Source organism: Bos grunniens, chromosome 1, assembly GCF_055505025.1.
Source record: "Bos grunniens cultivar Pamir isolate PY7600 chromosome 1, Bosgru_T2T1.0, whole genome shotgun sequence".
In the NCBI taxonomy this organism is placed as follows: Eukaryota; Metazoa; Chordata; class Mammalia; order Artiodactyla; family Bovidae; genus Bos; species Bos grunniens.
In genome coordinates, this window is record NC_141165.1 from 90,848,330 (window position 1) to 90,866,880 (window position 18,551).

General features: G+C 41.1%; 1 protein-coding gene across 4 annotated transcripts in view; it reads left to right on the top strand.

Moving 5' to 3' along the window:
* Positions 1-9,425, top strand: part of ILDR1 (immunoglobulin like domain containing receptor 1) — a 34,645-nt gene extending 25,220 nt beyond the window's left edge. The window contains exons 6-9 of one of the 4 annotated variants that reach the window (XM_086403494.1): positions 3,001-3,132; positions 3,351-4,189; positions 6,770-6,889; positions 8,642-8,855. In XM_086403494.1, the coding sequence (XP_086259620.1) occupies positions 3,001-3,132; positions 3,351-4,189; positions 6,770-6,886 (1,088 nt within the window). In that variant the 3' untranslated portion in view covers positions 6,887-6,889; positions 8,642-8,855. Of the gene's footprint in view, positions 1-3,000; positions 3,133-3,350; positions 4,268-6,769; positions 6,890-8,641 lie in introns of those variants that run through there. The other 3 variants (XM_086403509.1, XM_086403520.1, XM_086403502.1) reach the window with 3 other exon arrangements.
* Positions 9,426-18,551: the final 9,126 nt, after the last annotated feature.

Here is an 18,551-nt window from a genome sequence, read left to right on the forward strand (position 1 = left end):
AGTTGCCTATCGGGCTACAGTCCATGGGGTCACAAATCAGTCAGACATGACTGAGTGGCTAACACTTTCACTTCACTACTTATTATCCCCAGCTCAAAAATGAGGAGGTTGAGCTAACATACTGTGGAGACTCAACTGAAATTACACAGCTAATACATGCTGGGATTCCAGTGGAAGTCCCAGTGACTCTTAAAGCCTGTGTTTATGGAAACCTATCCCTGAGGACCATAATTCTCAGAATGTTGTTGAGAGTTGAGAATCCACAATAGTCAACTCCAACTCCTGCCTTAAAGCTTGTTGAAAACATGGATTTTCTCACCTTGTATTTGACTGAAGGCCAGTCTGGGAGTGGGATCCAGGAGTCTGTATATTTAACTATCTCATTAAAGGTGATCAAGACAGATTTTACACCACTGAGGTTCAGAGATAACTTATTAGTAGTCATTTAAGGCTTTGTTTGGCACCCTACTCCAGTACTCCTGCCTGGAAAATCCCATGGACGGAGGAGCCTGGTAGGCTGCAGTCCATGGGGTCGGGTCGCTGAGGGTCAGACACGACTTGAGCGACTTCACTTTCACTTTTCACTTTCATGCACTGAAGAAGGAAATGGCAACCCACTCCACTGTTCTTGCCTGGAGAATCCCAGGGACGGGGGAGCCTGGTGGGCTGCCATCTATGGGGTCACACAGAGTCGGACACGACTGAAGTGACTTAGCAGCAGCAAGGCTTTGTTAATTTCTCCATGTTTCTTATTTTGTTGCCTGATTCCCCATTAGGTGAGCAACAGAAAGCCTGATAGTCTAGACTTCCCCATTGAGCTATTTTTTTAGGGACAGGCACGCAAGGTAGAAGCTCAGAGACTATATTTTTTCACTCCAGTGCATTAGGGAAGGAAAGGACCCTAGAAAGAGATGGTGGCAGTTAAGAAGGAAGCAGGTGAGTTAATCTTGGGAATGTGTGAAAATCTGACAGGAAGCCTGATGGAAGATCCAGAAAAGTCTCTAGGAAGTCATCTCTGCAAAGGGTCCCATTAATTAAGAAGTCATTTGGAGAACAAGAAGAGAAGCCCAACTCTCCTTTTCCTTCCTATTGAATTGGAGGAGCTGAAAAAGGAAGTGGCCCAAAGATGCAACAGTACCATTGGGAGGAGATCAAGATTCAGTTAAGAGGGGTAGAGGGCAGCAAACGTTGTTCCCAATGGGATCAGATGTCCTGAGGCCCTGGAAGCAGAGATTAGTCTGGAGTGAGTTTTGAAAGGTGTGGTGCTGAGGAGAGAAAAATAATGTGAGAAGGTACTGCTGGGAAAGGGGTTTTTTTTTTTGTTTTTTGGTTTTTTTTTGCTTTATCACATAAAGGAGTCTGGGGACTCTGCAGTTTGGCAGAAAGAGTAGAGGCTTGACAGACAGACACAGGGTCACACACTGCCTCTACTGGTCGGTCACCAGCTGTGGGACATTGGGCTGGGAAGGTAACCTCTCTAACTTTCTCATCTGATGCTCACATTTAAGAGATTTCTCTGAGGATTAGTTAACTCATGTAAAGTGACTGGCCTGTATTAAGGAGGGCATTGTATGTGCTGAAGGTGGCATGTTATATGGAATTGGGGGAGGCACGTGTTAGCAAGAGAGAGAGGAAAGTGCTGAGTAGGTGAACTTGTCTTCAGAGGGTCTGGTGTGCTGTCCTTAGGCATGAGGGTGTGGCAGGTGGGTGAGCTGCTCTAAGCCTGCATCTGGCTTCATCCAGGCTGGGCTGTGACTCACCATCAGGGCTGGAGCTCCACACAGGTCTGTGGGCTTGGCTATAACCATTTCTTGTTGTGTTGGAAGTTGGTTTTATACTGGAGCCATTGGATAGCCTTCCAGATGACCCTTAGCTGCTGGCCTCAGCAAATCCCCCACCCTATGCTGGGTCCAGAATGCCTGTCTTTTTCCTCCTCCTACTATGGTAAGAGGAAGCTCTGGCAGAGCTCTGTGGCTTTCAGGGCATTCAGAGGGTTGGGGAACCCAGGAAGAGGTGAGAGTACCATGCTGGGGGCCTAAAGAGGGCACTTCCTGCACTTAAGCACACAAGTGGATAGACATTGGACTGTTCTACATGCATGTATACACAGGGACCTTGGGAGACATGTGCACTCGGTCACAAAATAGAATCACGTGAGCAAAACAACTAAATGCATTTGTTTTTAATTTGTATGTGCTGTGGGTTGTGTGCTTCAGATCAGCTGCAGAGGGGACTGGAGAAACATTTCTATGGACTCTTGGGCTGCTTTTTTTTTTTAATACTATTTTCTTTGCCCTGAAAGGAAATGGTATTTCCCTTCTCTCTTCTCTGCCTCTAACCCACCCATTAGAGATTCCCCTTACTTAGGGAAAACCCCAACATTTAATAAAGTGAGGAGAAGTGTAGAAAGGATCTACTTCAGGTTTTTGCATTCTCTGCCTTATTCCCCGTGGTTTTCTCCCACCCAGGGCTGGCATTACCAGCTGGAAACATTCATCAGTCCCTTTCCCTTTCCCAGTAATTCTGCACATTGACCTCAGCATCTGTGTCCTTTTCTTCCACTCTGAGCAGGTGATCCTCCCAAGAAGCCCCTGACTCACCGCCTCCTGTAAGCCCTTTGCATCTGTGCCTTCTATATTTGGCCTATAGCTGAGATTTCACTGCCTGCTAAGATCTACATTTCTACCTATACATTTTAGGTGACCTTGGAAATTGGCAGGACGATGAAATGATTTCAAGACTAGGAAGTCAAGTTTCAGGAGGATGTTTCCTAGGGTGCAGGAACTGCAGTCTTGCCAGGGAATTTATTCCCAGCGTTTTGACAGAGGAACAGTGGATTCACTACTTCCCTTAACTCTTCCACCCGTGTAAGAGAGGACACAGTAAACTTCAAGGAGAGAAAGTGGCCTCTTGGCAAGGCTGCCGGGTGGAGAGAAGTGAAGTGGGGCGTGTGGGCCTTGCACTGGCTCAGGGTCTGCGTTTCTCCCTTTTCCCCTGCAGCCCTGGCCCGCCACCACTACATGAAGCAGGCTCAGGCCCTAGGCTCTCAGATGATGGAAAAACCCCTGTACTGGGGGGCGGACAGGAGCTCCCAGTTTTCATCTTATCCAATGAACCCACTGCTGCAGCGAGGTAAACCCTGCCAGAGATTTGGGGTGGGAGAGGGTAAAGGGCAAGGGTAGGAGCGTGGGCTGCATCGGGGCCTTCATGACCAAATAGTGGGCATCTTTGTGATGGAAGATGGAAAGGCGTAGATTCACGCTAAATAAGGTGGCACTTGGGGGCCCTGATTCTGAGGAGTGTGTTTTGGACGAGCAGTTCTGCATGTTCTTATTCTTATTTTCATTCAGATTTGTCCCTGCGATCCAGCCTCCCCGAGGTGCCAGTGACCCAGGCAACCGCTCACCCTCCCATCCCCAATGGTGTCCTAGAGTATTTGGAGAAGGAGCTGCGGAACCTCAACCCAGCCCAGCCTCTGCCACCTGACCTCCAGGCCATATCTGGCCACCCCTGCAGCATCCTGTCCTCCCTGGGCTCTGAGGTTGTGGAACGCAGAATCATCCACCTGCCTCCCCTGGTCAGAGACCTGCCGGCTTCCCGGAGGACCAGCAGCTCCTCCCGCCAGCAGTGGCTCCCCACACTGCCATCTCCCTCCAGACCCTGGGATCTGAGGGAGGGGAGAAGGCAGCACCGCTGCTCTGATTTCCACCAGGAGCTCCGGGATCCTGAGGCTCAGTGCTGGGAGTTGGAGCAAAGGGAGCTGGACCGATTGCGACGTGGGAGGCACCGCGGCTCCAGGCATCGCTGGTCACCCAGGCCCTGGTCGGACAGGGACAGCCTCAGCGACGGCGACGGCCCCTCATCCAGTGAGGCCCACTGGCGGCCCTACCGCCCCCCTCTCCGGAGCCGCTACCCAGAGAGAGATCCCCGCAGGCCCAGCCTCAAGGAAAGCGCTCAGGGGCACCAGAGGCGCAGGCCCCGCAGCTACTCCCCTCCCCTGCCCTCTGGCCTCAGTTCCTGGAGCTCCGAGGAGGAGGAGAAGGAGAGGCAGCCCCAGAGTTGGGAGACCCGCCGCCATCATCGCTCGTGCTCCCCAAACTGGCCTGAGGAGAAGCCACCCAGCTACCGCTCGCTGGATGTCAGCTCAGGCAAGAACGGCAAGAAAAAAGGGAGTGTGAAGAGGCGCTTGGTGAGCCTGGGGCTTCCTGCTGAGGGTCGGGAATGGGCAGTAAGGACTCTTCATCCAGGCTGACACAGGCCACCTCATATGCCTCCATGGAGGGCCCCTGGTCCCTGTTTTGCACCGCTTGCCCTCTGGGCTCCGTGAGACACCTCTTATAGAGTTGGAAGGAACTGTGAGTGCTCAGGGCAAGCTTGATGCTTCAGGAGGGGCTCCTCGCCCCCAGCCTGGCTCCACCCCTCATCACAGTTCTCCAAGGCCAGTCGGGCAGGGTCCCCCCATTTCACAGGTGAGGAAACCAGGCTCAAAATAATGAAGTACCTTGTGAGTAGTGGAGCTAGGACTCCAGGGCAGGCCTTTAGGCTTAATCTTTACTTCTTGTCATAGCTGCCTTGCTTTACTTAGCAACAGCCTCCATTCCCCAAATTAGAACAGTGGGACTGACAGTGTGCAAGGGCCTGCTGTATTTGAGGATGCAGCCCTTTGAAACTCCTCTGGAAAGTATCATTACAATGATTTAGAAACAGACCCAAAACAAAACAAAACAACCTGATATCCCAAATATGGGTCAAAACTTTAGGATTCTGTGAACAGGCAAGGTGCCAATGTCAGAGCCTGAAAGGGACACAAAAGGAAGTAGGCTTTTTAATGCCTCTGAGCATAGACCCTTTTCCACTGTAAGATGTGACTTTAAAAAGTCATTTTATAATTAATATACCTCAATGATAATATTCCTTCTATGTTGTCTCTTTGCAAATTATGCTGGTTGTTGCTCAAAAATATTCATGAATTGCCTTCAGAACCAACTTACAAGCTACCCACAAAAATCTATTTCTTTATTCATTCAAAAATCCTTTTTCTGTTTTGTTTCTGCTGAGATAAAGGAATGCGGAGCAGGTTGTGAGGGAGGTTCTCAGAGTAGAGGGATATTAGAGGAACAAGAATTTTAATCTCTCATGCACATTGACTGATACAACTCTCATTTGGAAATGCAGGTTCTGCTGTGCCTTGTTTTAAAATCAATCATCTGCGTAGTGTGTGCAAAGACAGGGACCTTGTGAGTGCCTCAGTGCTGGTCTTTCTAGGGAAGAACCTTGGTGAAAGAGTGATTTGTGAGGAAGATAGTGAAGGCCCACAGGCATTTCTGAAATAATCGATGGCAATTATATTCTCACAGATGTCCCATGAGAGAGGCAGAGAGTAATAATGAAACTAAGTGGCACTGAAAGTGAAAGGAAAGTGAAGTCGCTCAGTCGTGTCCGACTCTTTGTGACCCCATGGACTGTAGCCTACCAGGCTCCTCTGTCCATGGGATTTTCCAGGCAATAGTACTGGAGTAGATTGCCATTTCCTTCTCCAGAGGATCTTCCCGACCCAGGGATGGAACCCAGGACTCCCGCATTGTAGACAGACGCTTTACCGTCTGAGCCACCAGGGAAGCCAATGACTATGGACATTTACACAGTGTTTCATTTAATCCTTTCAACACCCTGTTCGTTTACAGTAGATACAACTCTTCCATGTTACCAGTAAGAAAATTACATCCTGAAAGAAAATACAAAATCAATCAAAGTCAATCACTGTTACTTTGGTCATGTGGTTACTAGATGGTCTCTTATCTTCACTGTAACAGAGAAAAAATGAAAAGCCAGCTTCAAACCCAAATCCTATTTTCTTCTAAGTTAAAGAAGAAATTTAAATTTTCCTTTATTTTCTTCTAAATTATATAGTTTCTTGTAAGTGAAAGAGGGGGAAACTGGGGTATCAGTTATGTTCTGGATATTGGAATAAGCCATTTCTAAGTCTATTTCACTTAATCCTTGCAACTGCCCTGTGAGGCTTAGTAAGATTAAGTAACATGCTCAAGGTCACACAGCCAAGAGGGAGTGAAACCAAAATTTGAACAAAGCCCTTTAACTCTCAAGCCTGTGCTCTTTTCAATTCATGCTGCCTAATTAGAAGAAAATCTGTGGGGCAATGTTTTCTTGTGACATTTATTTCTTCCTTATTTTCTGAAAGTATTATAGCTTCCTTTATGGTACACCTTCCTTTATAGTACGCCTTTCATCAGGGTGTATACAAAATAATTCTATCACAAGCAAACCAAATTTTCAATTGTAAAGTTGCTTGTGAGAGGAAAAGTCACTCAAGATAATTCTAAAGGCCTTCATTATTTTGGATTTCTCTGAGCTTATCTCCAAAAGAGTTCTCATTTCAATTTATCACATTCAACTGTCCACTCATATTCTGAATGACCAGAGGCCCAGGACCAAAGCTTGATTGATTGATTGATTGATTTTTAAATTTTATTTTATTTTTAAACTTTACAAAATTGTATTAGTTTTGCCAAATATCAAAATGAATCCGCCACAGGTATACATGTGTTCCCCATCCTGAACCCTCCACCCTCCTCCCTCCGCATACCATCCCTCTGGGTCGTCCCAGTGCACTAGCCCCAAAGCTTGATTTAGAAGGGTGATTGGTTTGGAGGGCACCGTGTTTTGTTTGTAACTTGAATTTTGAATGCCTTTGTAGTTGTTATTATTTAGTAAGTTGTATCCGACTCTTTTGTGACCCCATGGACTATAGCCCACCAGGCTCTTTTATCCATGGGATTTCCCAGGCAAGAATACTGGAATGGGTTGCCATTTCCTTCTCCAGGGGATCTTCCTCAACCAGGGATTGAATCTGTGTCCCCTACATTAGCAGGTGGGTTCTTTACTTCTAAGCTACCAGAGAAAGCCCCTTGAATGCCTTTAATGGAGCCAAAATTTCATTCTTTGCTTCTCTCCTTAATGGGGCTGGAGGCTTTCAAAACACCTTCTAACCTTTAAAGTCTTTGGAGCTTGCAGCTAATTTTAGAAGTTATAATATATTTGGGCCACTAGATGGTGATCTTTAATTATATATAACTTGAAGTTTCTCTACTCAGGTTGATAAAATGTATCACTATTTTCTTAAGATTTTTTTAAAAAGATCTATTTATGGCCATGCTGGCTCTCGGTCCTTGTGCCAGGCTTTCTCTAGTTGCAGTGAGCAGGTGCTACTCTCTTCTGTGGTGCATGGGCTTCTCATGGCTTTGTTTGTTGTGGAGCACTGGCTCTAGAGTACATGGGCTCAGTAGTTGCAGCATGTGGGCTCTAGAACACAGGCTCAGTAATAGTGGCTTACTTGCCCTGTGGCATGTGGGATCTTCCCAGACCAGGGATTGAACCCACATCCCCTGCATTGGCAGGTGGCTTCTCAACCACTGGACCACCGGGAAAGCCCTCAGGCTTTCAGCAGGTACAGCTTTACCATAACTTTTTGCAAAATACTTATTAAGAATATTAAATATTCAGATGCTCTAGTGGCTGATTTTGCTGATGCCTGATCCCCAGGCTGGGGAGCCTGACATGCGGCTCAGAACACTCACTCCTGTGGAAGAACTTCTGCAATGTAACTATTCTCCAGTTTGTGGGTCACTCACCCAGTGGGGTATGGGATTTGATTATATTGCAGGTCTGCCCCTCCTACCTGTCTCATTGTAGTTCTTTATGTGTTTGGTTCCAGTTTTTTTTCTTATCGATGGTTTTTCTGGAAATAGTTGTAATTTTGGTGTGCTGATGACAGGAGGTGAGCTCTGGGCCTTTCTACTCTGCCAGTTTGGCTACTCTCTCCCATCCCACATCATTTTGATTAGAAACCATGTCCACTAAAACTTTCTTGATAAAATGGAAATATACAAAATTTTTGAAGCAACATGAATGTAGTACATACATGTACATTTTGAACAGTATGTTTTGAGACAGATACCTTGCCATTCCAACAAGAAAGGTCACATTCATTGATGACAGCTGTAGATATTCAAAACTAGAATAAAAATAATCTCCAGTACATAGAGAAATATGAGAAATGAAAACCATACTCTCTGAAGCCCTTGTAGCACAAGATGAAAAAACCAAAAGATCAAGTGGAATAACTTCTGAAGAAAAGTCACTGAGTTTGGTCAGCAAGAGGTAATTAGTGATCTGAAAAAATAACTTCAGAGAAATTCCATGGTATGAAACTGAACTTTTTAGACAAGGTTGAGAACAAACGGCTCAGGAGAATATAAATAGAGAAAAGAGAACTGGGCCATGTCTTCATGAACGAATGATAGAGGTGCTGATGAATGAACAGAGTATCTTTTTTTCAAGAGATTTAAAGATGTCAAAAATCAGTAAGAGGCAGAGTGAATGAGAAGTTTTCAGAAGTTAAAGATGGTTGAGGGAGGCTCAGAAAGGTAGGAAGAGCAAGAAACCAAAGCCAGGGGGAGAAACTGGCTTCACCAAGAGTCAAGAAGTAATGTTTTAGATTCAGAGCTGCTGTCCCAGCAGCCACCACTCACTGAGGATTTGCACCTGAACCAAGCCCTTGTGTATTGTGTACATAGACAATAGAGCACAGCTGACTGGATTTTTGTGTTCTTATATTCCCCAGGAGAGAGAGAGCTCCCATAGTGGAAGGAGTGTGGTCATTTAGTCACTGGGCACAACACTGCTTCTGTGGCGACTTCTCAGCTCCTGTGTGTCACCAGCAGCATCTAGATTTCCACGTGGCTTGAGATGGACACCGCAAGTTTGTATCTAACATCTTTGGCTTAGATTCTGAGAATCAGATGGTATAATTTTATAAACAAAGTTTGAGGAGTCAATGACTGTTGTTTTAACCTTGGTACACACTCTGCATATTCAGGTAGTCAGACTTGTAATGAATCCTAATTGGGATGCAATCCCTCAGGAACTTAGTAACCTGAGTCTTCAACTGGGTCACACTGCTCAGAACTGTGGCCATTCTCAAGGTGAGAACTCGGGAGTCTTTAAGAGGAAATCAAACATGTCTCAGAGCAAGAAATCTATGGAGCACTATAGGGAAATTTCCATGGAACCTTGTCTCCCTCGATAGCATATCTAGAGGATCCCTTCATGTTATGAGTCCACTTTACTGCCCCCAAGACTGGTCCTGAGTGCCTTTGAGGGTTCACGCAGAGATGGCACAGGGAATGTTCCACAGTGTGCCCTCTCACAGGCTATTTATTGCGAGTGTACAAAGTCACAGAGAAGCACTTTTGCACCAGTTTTATTCCTTTGCTTTGTTTTCTTCTTGCTTTTTTCTTTTTTTGCCTATATCTGTATATTTTTTTATATAGTATGTATCCATTAAAATCACTTTAAATGCTTTTGGGGAATAGCATAGTACATAAATAAATAAGAAGTGAAAGGTACTGGCTTGAGGATTCTGTCCTAGATTTTGATGCACTTGAAATTAAGCCTCCCCGACTAAGGCTCAGAGAAGAGCCAGACCAACCCGATAGCTGTGGAGCCACCTTTCTCTTGGCACCATTTAGCCTTGTGGGGTGGGGATTTCTCAAGTAAAGGCATCCAGACAGGTTTTGCCACTCGGTGCCCCAGGAGGAAGGCTCTGTGCCTCTCTGTAACAGGCCCTACATCTCTCTCGTTTTCCTTAGCCCCCTCTGGTGTCTTCATGAGTCCATTTGTGCTTCAGGTAGAGACTGTCCTCCAGCAGACCATAAGGAGATGTCCTAAGATGAAGTGTGTGTGAATGTATGTGTATTCCTCAACAGTATCTTTATGTGAATGGCCTTAAGCTCATTTTTGATCCTTTTGTACTGACATCTATTTTTTCTCCATCCATTTTTCTCATTAATTACATATTGGAGAAAACTGGTTAAATGCCTGCACTGGGCAAATGTTTCTTTGAGATTATTTTAATATCCATAATGTAACTGAGTCTAAATTGGAAAAATAGAAAAAAATTAAAATTTTAATAGATAATTCAGTAACTGAGAGACTTCTGGTCTGGACAAGCTGATATAGACCTCTTTTCCTCTGTTCCTCCTCACTAAACACAACTTTATAAATCCTAGAAATGTTACAAGAGACAAACAAAGAAGAAATCTGAAGAGTGCTAAGAAGAAAGTGAGCTGGTTTGGGAACCCAGGACCAGATGACAACACAGAGGCAGGGCATCTTGTGTCCCCCAACCAGCAGAAGGCAGCCACCCAGACCTGGTCTTTTCTGACTTCCCATCTGGCAACAGAAGGTAGTCTCGTAGCTTGTTCTTTCCCCTGGATCTAGTGGAAGCCCCTCTTACAACTTCAGAGAAGGGGGACCTACTGGGAGTCCTGTCAAAAATAAATGACCAGGGGAAGCATTCTCCTTCCCTGCAGAATCAGAGATTTCTCTTTTCTATGGAGAAATGCTGATGTGGATGGGAGGACCCAGTAAGCAGGTGGCCCAACTGGAGAAAGCTCAATTGACCCCAAGGGCTGGAGACTTTGCTCCTCTGCCCAGAGATACGAGGGCTCTCTGGTGGAACCAGGAAAAAGAACCTGTCACAGCTAGTAGCCTTATAGCTAGCAGCTGGGTCCAAGAAATCACTTTATTCTCCTCCCTCCCCAGAGAACTGGGTAGCTGGAGGTGGGGGGAGGGTTACTAACTGAAGACTTTCCCCACCCACCTCCCTCACCCAGAGGTATCTTGGCAATCCAGCCGGAGGAAATTTCAACCCTCAGGCAGTCACAAAGTCTCTGAAAATTATCAATTACTGGAATCAGCCCACAAAAGTAGGCTAAGACTCATATGTTAAACCTAAATAGAGTAACTTCCTGTAAAATATTTAAATAGAACTTAGATTTTCATAACATAATGGACAAAATGTCCAGGATATAAATCAAGAAACAAGAAAAATCACAACTTGAATGAATGTCAACACCAAGATGAATCAGATGCTGTAATTAGTCTGATAAGAATTTAAAGGCAGGCATTATAGAAATGCTACAATAATCAACTACAAATTCACTAAATACAAGTACAAAAAATCACAGAAAATAAATAGAAGTTATGCAAAAAAAAAAAGGAAATTATAGAACTGAAAAATAGAAATTAAAGACTTACTAGTGGGCTCCCAGTAGAGTGGAGATGATGAATCAGTGAACATGAGTACAGAACAACAGAATTCACCCAATATGAATAATAGAAAAGAGAATGGGAAAAGTGACCAGAGCCTCAGGGACCTGTGGACTAATAACAAAATATCCAACATTCATATCACTGGAGTCCAATAAAGTAGAGGGGAAAGAGGGAAGAATGAATAAATATTTGAAGAAACAATGACTGAAAACTTGCCAAATTTGATGAAAAACATCAACATAGAGATTTAAGAAACTCTAAACAGGATAAATCCCAAGAATCCATGTCAATACACATCATAATTAAACTTTTGAAAACTAAAGACAAAAATTCTTGAAAGCAGCCAGAGAAAAACAATGAAATCCCTGTAGGGAAACACCATATGAATGGATTTCTCATGTGAGATCATGAAAAAGGAAATGTCAAATTTTATTTTTTAAGTCCTGAATGAAAACAACTATTGGCTCATAATTTTGTATCTGGCAAAACCAGTTTTTAGAAGTGAAAGGAAAATAAAAACATTCACAGATGAATGACGACTAGAAGATTTTGTGACTAGCAGATAAATCCTGGAAAGACTGGATAGAAGTTCTTCAAATAGAAAGAAAAGGACAAAAGGAAACTCAAGCATCAGAAAGCAAAAGAAAAAATAGGTTAGAAATATGAGTCCATACAATAGACATTCTTTTGAGTATTAGTATTATAATTTGTTTCCATCATAAAATATGATTTATAAAACCCCAAAGAGGGGGAAAAAATCTCACAAAAGAAATGGGAGTTATACAGTGAGTTAACAATAATAGGTAAAGGTGAGGAAGGTAAAGAAGCCTAACTGGAAGTGATGTTTCTATACTTCATTTTAAGTAGTAAACAGTGTGATACAAAGTACAGAATTAGAAGTAGTATCCAGAGCAACCATATGAAAACTACAGAGATGAACTTAGAAGTGCTATAAATAAATCCAGATGAAATCCGAAAACATGTTCAAGAAACCTGCAGAAAGGTAAGAAAGAAAATAAACAACAACGACGTCCAAAAGAAACAAGTAGGAAACAATAAAATAGCATCCTAAAGTGCTAATAACATATCAATATTTGCCTTTGTTGTAAACTGTCTAAATATGCCTATCAAAAGACAGATTAGCAGAGCAGATTAAAATATTTTTTTAAAAAACTAAATCCAACTATATGTTCCATATAAGAAATTCACTTTGTATTCAACCACAGGTAGCCTAAAGTAGGATGGAAAAGATACACCATGTACACATTGATAATAAAAATTAGAAGGAGTGACAGTACTAAAATCTCCTAAAGTAGACTTCATAGCAAAGAAAATTATCAGAGACAAAAGAAATATTATATAATAGTTAAGGGATCACTCTGTCAGGAAGACACAATATACTAATGTGTATAAACTAAAGCATAGAGCTTCAGATACATGAGGCAAAACTGTTAAAGCTGAAAGGAGAAAGAGAAGACTCTACAATTATTGTTGGGAACCTTAACACTGCTCCCATTCAGTAACTGGTAGAAGTATTAGGCAAAAACATCTGAGCAACACAATCATCAAGATCTAATTAACAAAACAGACCATCCAACAACAGTAGAATATAGTTTTCTCAATTTCTGTCGAACATTCACCAAGTAGAAAAGAAAAAAAAAACCATAAAATATACCATAAAACAGACCTTGACAAATTAAAAAATTGAAATCATAAAGCTTATATGTCCTGACTACAGTGGAATCAAACTGGAAATCTGTTAACAAAGACAACAGGAAACTCTCAAAATACTTGGAAACGAAGCAACACACTTCTAAATAATTATGGGTAAACAATAAGCCTCAATGAAGATTAAAAAGTATATAGAACTAAATAAAAATTAGAACACAAAGTATGTAGGAGGCAGCTAAAGCAGTATTGAGAGGGAAATTTATAGCACCAAATGCTTACATTTAAAATGAGGAAAGGTGTAATATAATTTAAATTATTTCCTCCAGAAACTAGAAAGCACAATAAACCCAAAGCAAGCAGAAGGAATGAAATAATAAAGAGCAGAAAATAAAATTGGAAATAGGAAAACATTACTGAAAAAAAAAAGCCCAAGAAAACAAAAAGTTGGTTCTTCAAAAAAAAAATAATAATAAATTTGATAAACCTCTAGCAAGACTGACAAAAATAGAACACATATCACCTGTATCAGGAATGAAATAGGATATATCATTCCTGATAGTGCAGCTGTTAAAAGAAAATAAAGGAATACTACATACAACTATATGTTCATAAATATGACATTGTAGAAAAAAACAGAACAATTCCTTACGCACCACAGACTGCTGCAATTCAAGACGATGCAATAGAAAACCTGGATAGCCCCATGACCATTAAGGAAATTGAATTTTTAATTAAAAAGCTTTCCAAAATGAAACTCAAGGCCCAGATGGTTTCACTGGACAATTCTATCAGACTTTTAAAGGGTAATTAAAACTAACTTTATACCTCTTCCAGAAAATAGAAGAGGGGGAAACATTTTCCACCTCACTCAGGAAGACAGCAGAGCCAGACAAAGATATGGCCAGAAAAAAAGAAAACTGAAAACATTCCTCCTGAACTTAGGTGCAAAAATCCTTAACAGAATATTACCAAGTATTTTAATACACAAAAATAAGTATATACCATGAACAACTAGGATTTATTCTAGGTATGCAAGACTAATTACCAGAATAGTCAAAACAATCTTGAAAAGTACAATTGGAAGACTTATATCTTCTCATTTTAAAATGTACTACAAAGCTATCATAATTGAGATAGTGTGATACTGACATATAAGGACAGACATATTGGTCAATGGCAAATAACTAAGAGCCCAGAAACAAATCCTTACATTTATGGTAAATTGATTTTTTGCCAAAGCTATTTAGGCAACTCAGTAGAGAAAAAATAGAAAAAATACAAACTGCTGCTGGGTCATTTGCATAGCCACAAGCAAAAAGGTGGAAGCATTGCATACACAAGCAGTTAACTCAAAATGGACAGCAGACCTAACTGTAAGGGTTAAAACTACAACATTTAGAAAAAACTAGTCAGAATCCTTTGCGTCCTTGGATTAGTTAAAGAGTTCTTAGATATGACATCAGTAGTATAACCCTTAAATGAAAAATTTATAAATTAGACTTCATCAAAATTTAAAACTTTTGCACTTCAAAAGACACCATTAAGGAAATGGAAATACAAGTTACAACTTAGAGAATATGATGACAAATCATATTTTTTTTTTTTGCAATTCGTCTCTTTTTATTATTATTATTTTTAATTAAATTTATTTATTTTAATTAGAGGCTAATTACTTTACAATATTGTATTGGTTTTGCCATACATCAGCATGAATCCACCACGGGTGTACACGTGTTCCCAATCCTGAACCCCCCTCCCACCTCCCTCCCCATACCATCCCTCTGGGTCATCCCAGTGCACCAGCCCCAAGCTTCCTGTATCCTGCATCGAACCTGGACTGGCGATTCGTTTCATATATGATATTATACATGTTTCAATGCCATTCTCCCAAATCATCCCCCCCACCCTCTCCCACAGAGTCCAAAAGACTGTTCTATACATCTGTGTCTCTTTTGCTGTCTCCCATACAGGGTTATCGTTACCATCTTTCTAAATTCCATATATATGCGTTAGTATATTGTATTGGTGTTTTTCCTTCTGGCTTACTTCACTCTGTATAATAGGCTCCAGTTTCATCCACCTCATTAGAACTGATTCAAATGTATTCTTTTTAATGGCTGAGTAATATTCCATTGTGTATATGTACTACAGCTTTCTTATCCATTCATCTGACAAATCATATTTCTAACAAAATATTTAGAAAGAATAAAGAAACAAAGAATAAATCTCAAAACTCAAGAAGATAAACAACTTAATTTTTAAAAATAGGTAAGATTTGAATAGAGATTTTACCAGAGAAAATAAAGATGGCTAATAAGCACATGAAAAGATGCTGCTTATTAGTAAAATAGAAATTAAAATGACAATGTAACACTACTTCACAACCACTAGAATGATGATAATAAAAGACAATAATAAGTGAAGGCCTAGACATGGAGAAGTGGAAATTGCTGATTGAAATGTAAAATGATGTAGCCATTTTAAAATGCCTTTTGGCAATCAAAAAAAACATATCAAACATAAATTTACCGTGTGACCCAGCAGTTTCATTCCCTGGCATATATCCAAGATGAACACTCTATTTATGTGAAGACTTATACTTGAATGGTCATGGGGGTCTTATTTTTAATAACTAAAAATGCAGTTAAAAAAAAACACAAAACCTAAATTTCCCTCAACTGGTGAATGGATGAACAAAATATAGTATATCCACACAATGGAATTCTATTCTGTAGTTTAAAAAAAAAATAACTGAGAGGTGCTACAACATGGATAAACTTCAAAAACATGCTCAGTAGAGGAAGCCAGATGCAAAAGACCACATATCATATGATCCAGAACAGGTAACTCTACAGAGACAGAAAGTAGCTTAATGGTTGCCTGAGCCAGGGGTGGAACAGGAATTAACTGCAAGTGGACAAGAGGTTCCTTTTGGGGGTGATGGAAGTATTCTAAAATTGGATTATGGTGATGATTGTACTAAAAATCATTCAATTGTACACTTATAAGGAATGAATTCAATGATAAATCTACTATGCCTCAATAAAATTCTTTAGTAAATGAATATCATTCCAAAATGTTTTCTATGCATATATAGAGTGATAAAAATTCTTTTAAAATGTGTTCAGGTTTCCGAGGTGGCTCAGTGGTAAAGAATCTGCCTGCCAGTGCATGAGACGCAGGAGTTGCAGGTTGGATCCCTGGGTTGGGAAGACCCCCTGGAGGAGGAAATGGTAACCGACACCAGTATTCTTGCTTGGAGAATCCCAAGTTCAGAGGAGCCTGGAGGGTTACAGTCCATAGGATCACAAAGAGTCGGGCATAACTGAGCACGTACGCAACAGCAACCCATATTAAGAGGGATTCTGACCCACTGTTGCATATCAAGCAAAGAATATTTTTCAGAATTGGAAAAACAGTTGTGAAAAGTCTGGACTATGCCCTGTGAAGAGTCATGAAAAAAGCTGAGAATCTTTAGCTTGATGAATGCTTACTTGAGGCAACATGAAAATTCTCCCCAAATAGCAAAGAGAGTACTGCATAAAAGAGAGGTTTATGCTTATTCTAATTAGCCATAAAGGAAAGAACCATGGTAGGCAGTTTCATAAAGAAAGCTTTTAGTTCAACATAAAGAATTGTCTGCCAGTTTTTCCCAAGTCACTATAACTTATGAGGCTCAACAAAGAGTCTTACGTTTTTGCTGAAGGATTTCTCAGAATCTTTAATATCAGGTGTTAAGAGGATGTAATAAAAATAATTTGTCTGAAGAAACTATTAGCACTGTTAATATCTCTGAGACAGTAGTTCATAGAACAGATGGAGTTAAAGCTGCTGAAATGGGGACAGAGTATTTTCTGAAGAAGCAAAGTCAGGTTCACATCAAGATATTTGAGGAGGGACTTGCCTGGTGGTCCAGCAATTAAGACAACACACTCCCAATCCAGGGGGCCTGGATTCAATCCCTAGTCAGGGAACTAAATTCCTCATACCATGACCAAGAGCCAGATTGCCACAATGAAGATCCCAAGTGCCAACTCAGACCCAGCCAGTCAAGTAAATGAATAGATAGACATACATCATTTTAAAAAGGTTATCTGTGGAAACTGGGTAGTGTTGCTGTCACTTTGGCACTTCTGAAAACTTGGTAACCAGGACCAGAGTATTAAAGCTTGGGAAAATGGAGCAACTTTTCTTGTTGTGTTTACAATGTGAGACTGATTCAAAACAGTTCTAGATGAGAATAACGGAGCAAAACAAATGGAAATGAGACTTTCTAGGACAGTTATTCTGAACTTTTCCCCCAGCAATACTTTTCCCCAGAAGTCATTATATTCCCATGTCTGTCCACTGAGTCATTCACTGTGTGCAAGGTATTATTTCTCAACTTTTTCCACCAACACAGCAACAGACAAATAAAACCCTGTCATATTCTATCACTTCTTCCTTCAACTCCAGATTTTCTTAGAATCCTGATATGGGACCATGTCCCACATTGAGCACTGCCATTTTAGAAGCTCAAACCTAGAGTACTGGGTTTACTAGAGTATTAACTTTTTTTTTTTTTAATAAATAGGGCATTTAAAATTTGGGGGGAAAGTAAAACAGGAAAAAATATCAAAACAGATCCACTACTTTGAAGCTGAAGGAAATACCAGTAAGAAAGGAAGTTGTTTTCATAAAAAATACTGTTGTTATTAAATATTTGTAGCAATAAATACAGAGAAGGCAATGGCAACCCACTCCAGTACTCTTGCATGGAAAATCCCATGGACGGAGGAGCCTGGTGGGCTGCAGTCCATGGGGTCGCTAAGGGTTGGACATGACTGAGTGACTTCACTTTCACTTTTCACTTTCATGCATTGGACAAGGAAATGGCAACCTGCTCCAGTGTTCTTGCTTGGCGAATCCCAGGGACGGGGGAGCCTGGTGCGCTGCCGTCTATGGGGTTGCACAGAGTCGAACACGACCAAAGCGACTTAGCAGCAGCAGCAATGAATAAGATAATATAATAAGAAAAAGGTGGGCCAACAACATTGAAAATGAGGGTTGGAAAATGATAATTAGTGTTTATACAGTTGTCCACAGGTGGGCATAATCTAGAGTTAAAACATTATAGTCCCTAAGAAAAGCGTATACTGTACAAGAATTGTTCATCAGGACTTCTACAGTTTATACTTTGCTGTTTTGCAGAACCATGTTTACTGTCTTTAATTTGGTTTCCAAGGACCTATCAATACTGAGAAAGGGGTTTTTTGATTAGTAGATAAAATACTGTAATTATCAGAAAGATATATCTTATCCTGTGTGTTAATAAAATATCATTTTGTCTTTTATTATTTGTACTGAAAATTTTACTACAGTCTTAGTGAGCCTGAATAGCTGACAAGTCAGGCCCTGGATGAGATCACACCAGACATACCAATTCTTGAAGTCCTTATAAACAACAAATACACTGTTAATGAAGACATTTGAAAATACCATTTCTCTGTTATTCTGAAATTTGGCCCTAAATCAGCACTTCAAAAGGTGGGGTCATCTGCTCTAAATGGCAGGTAAAAGAATTCATACAGAACTTTGAAACCACAAAGATCAATCTCAATTATACATTTGTGTTTTTGGAGATGCCAGGCTAGCTGCAGCAAAACCACATAAGGTTTACCACATAAGTGACATATAGGAAGACATAAAGTCTCAGGGACCTTGCTTTAATGTACTGAAAAACCCAGTCCTAGAATTGCCTCTATCAT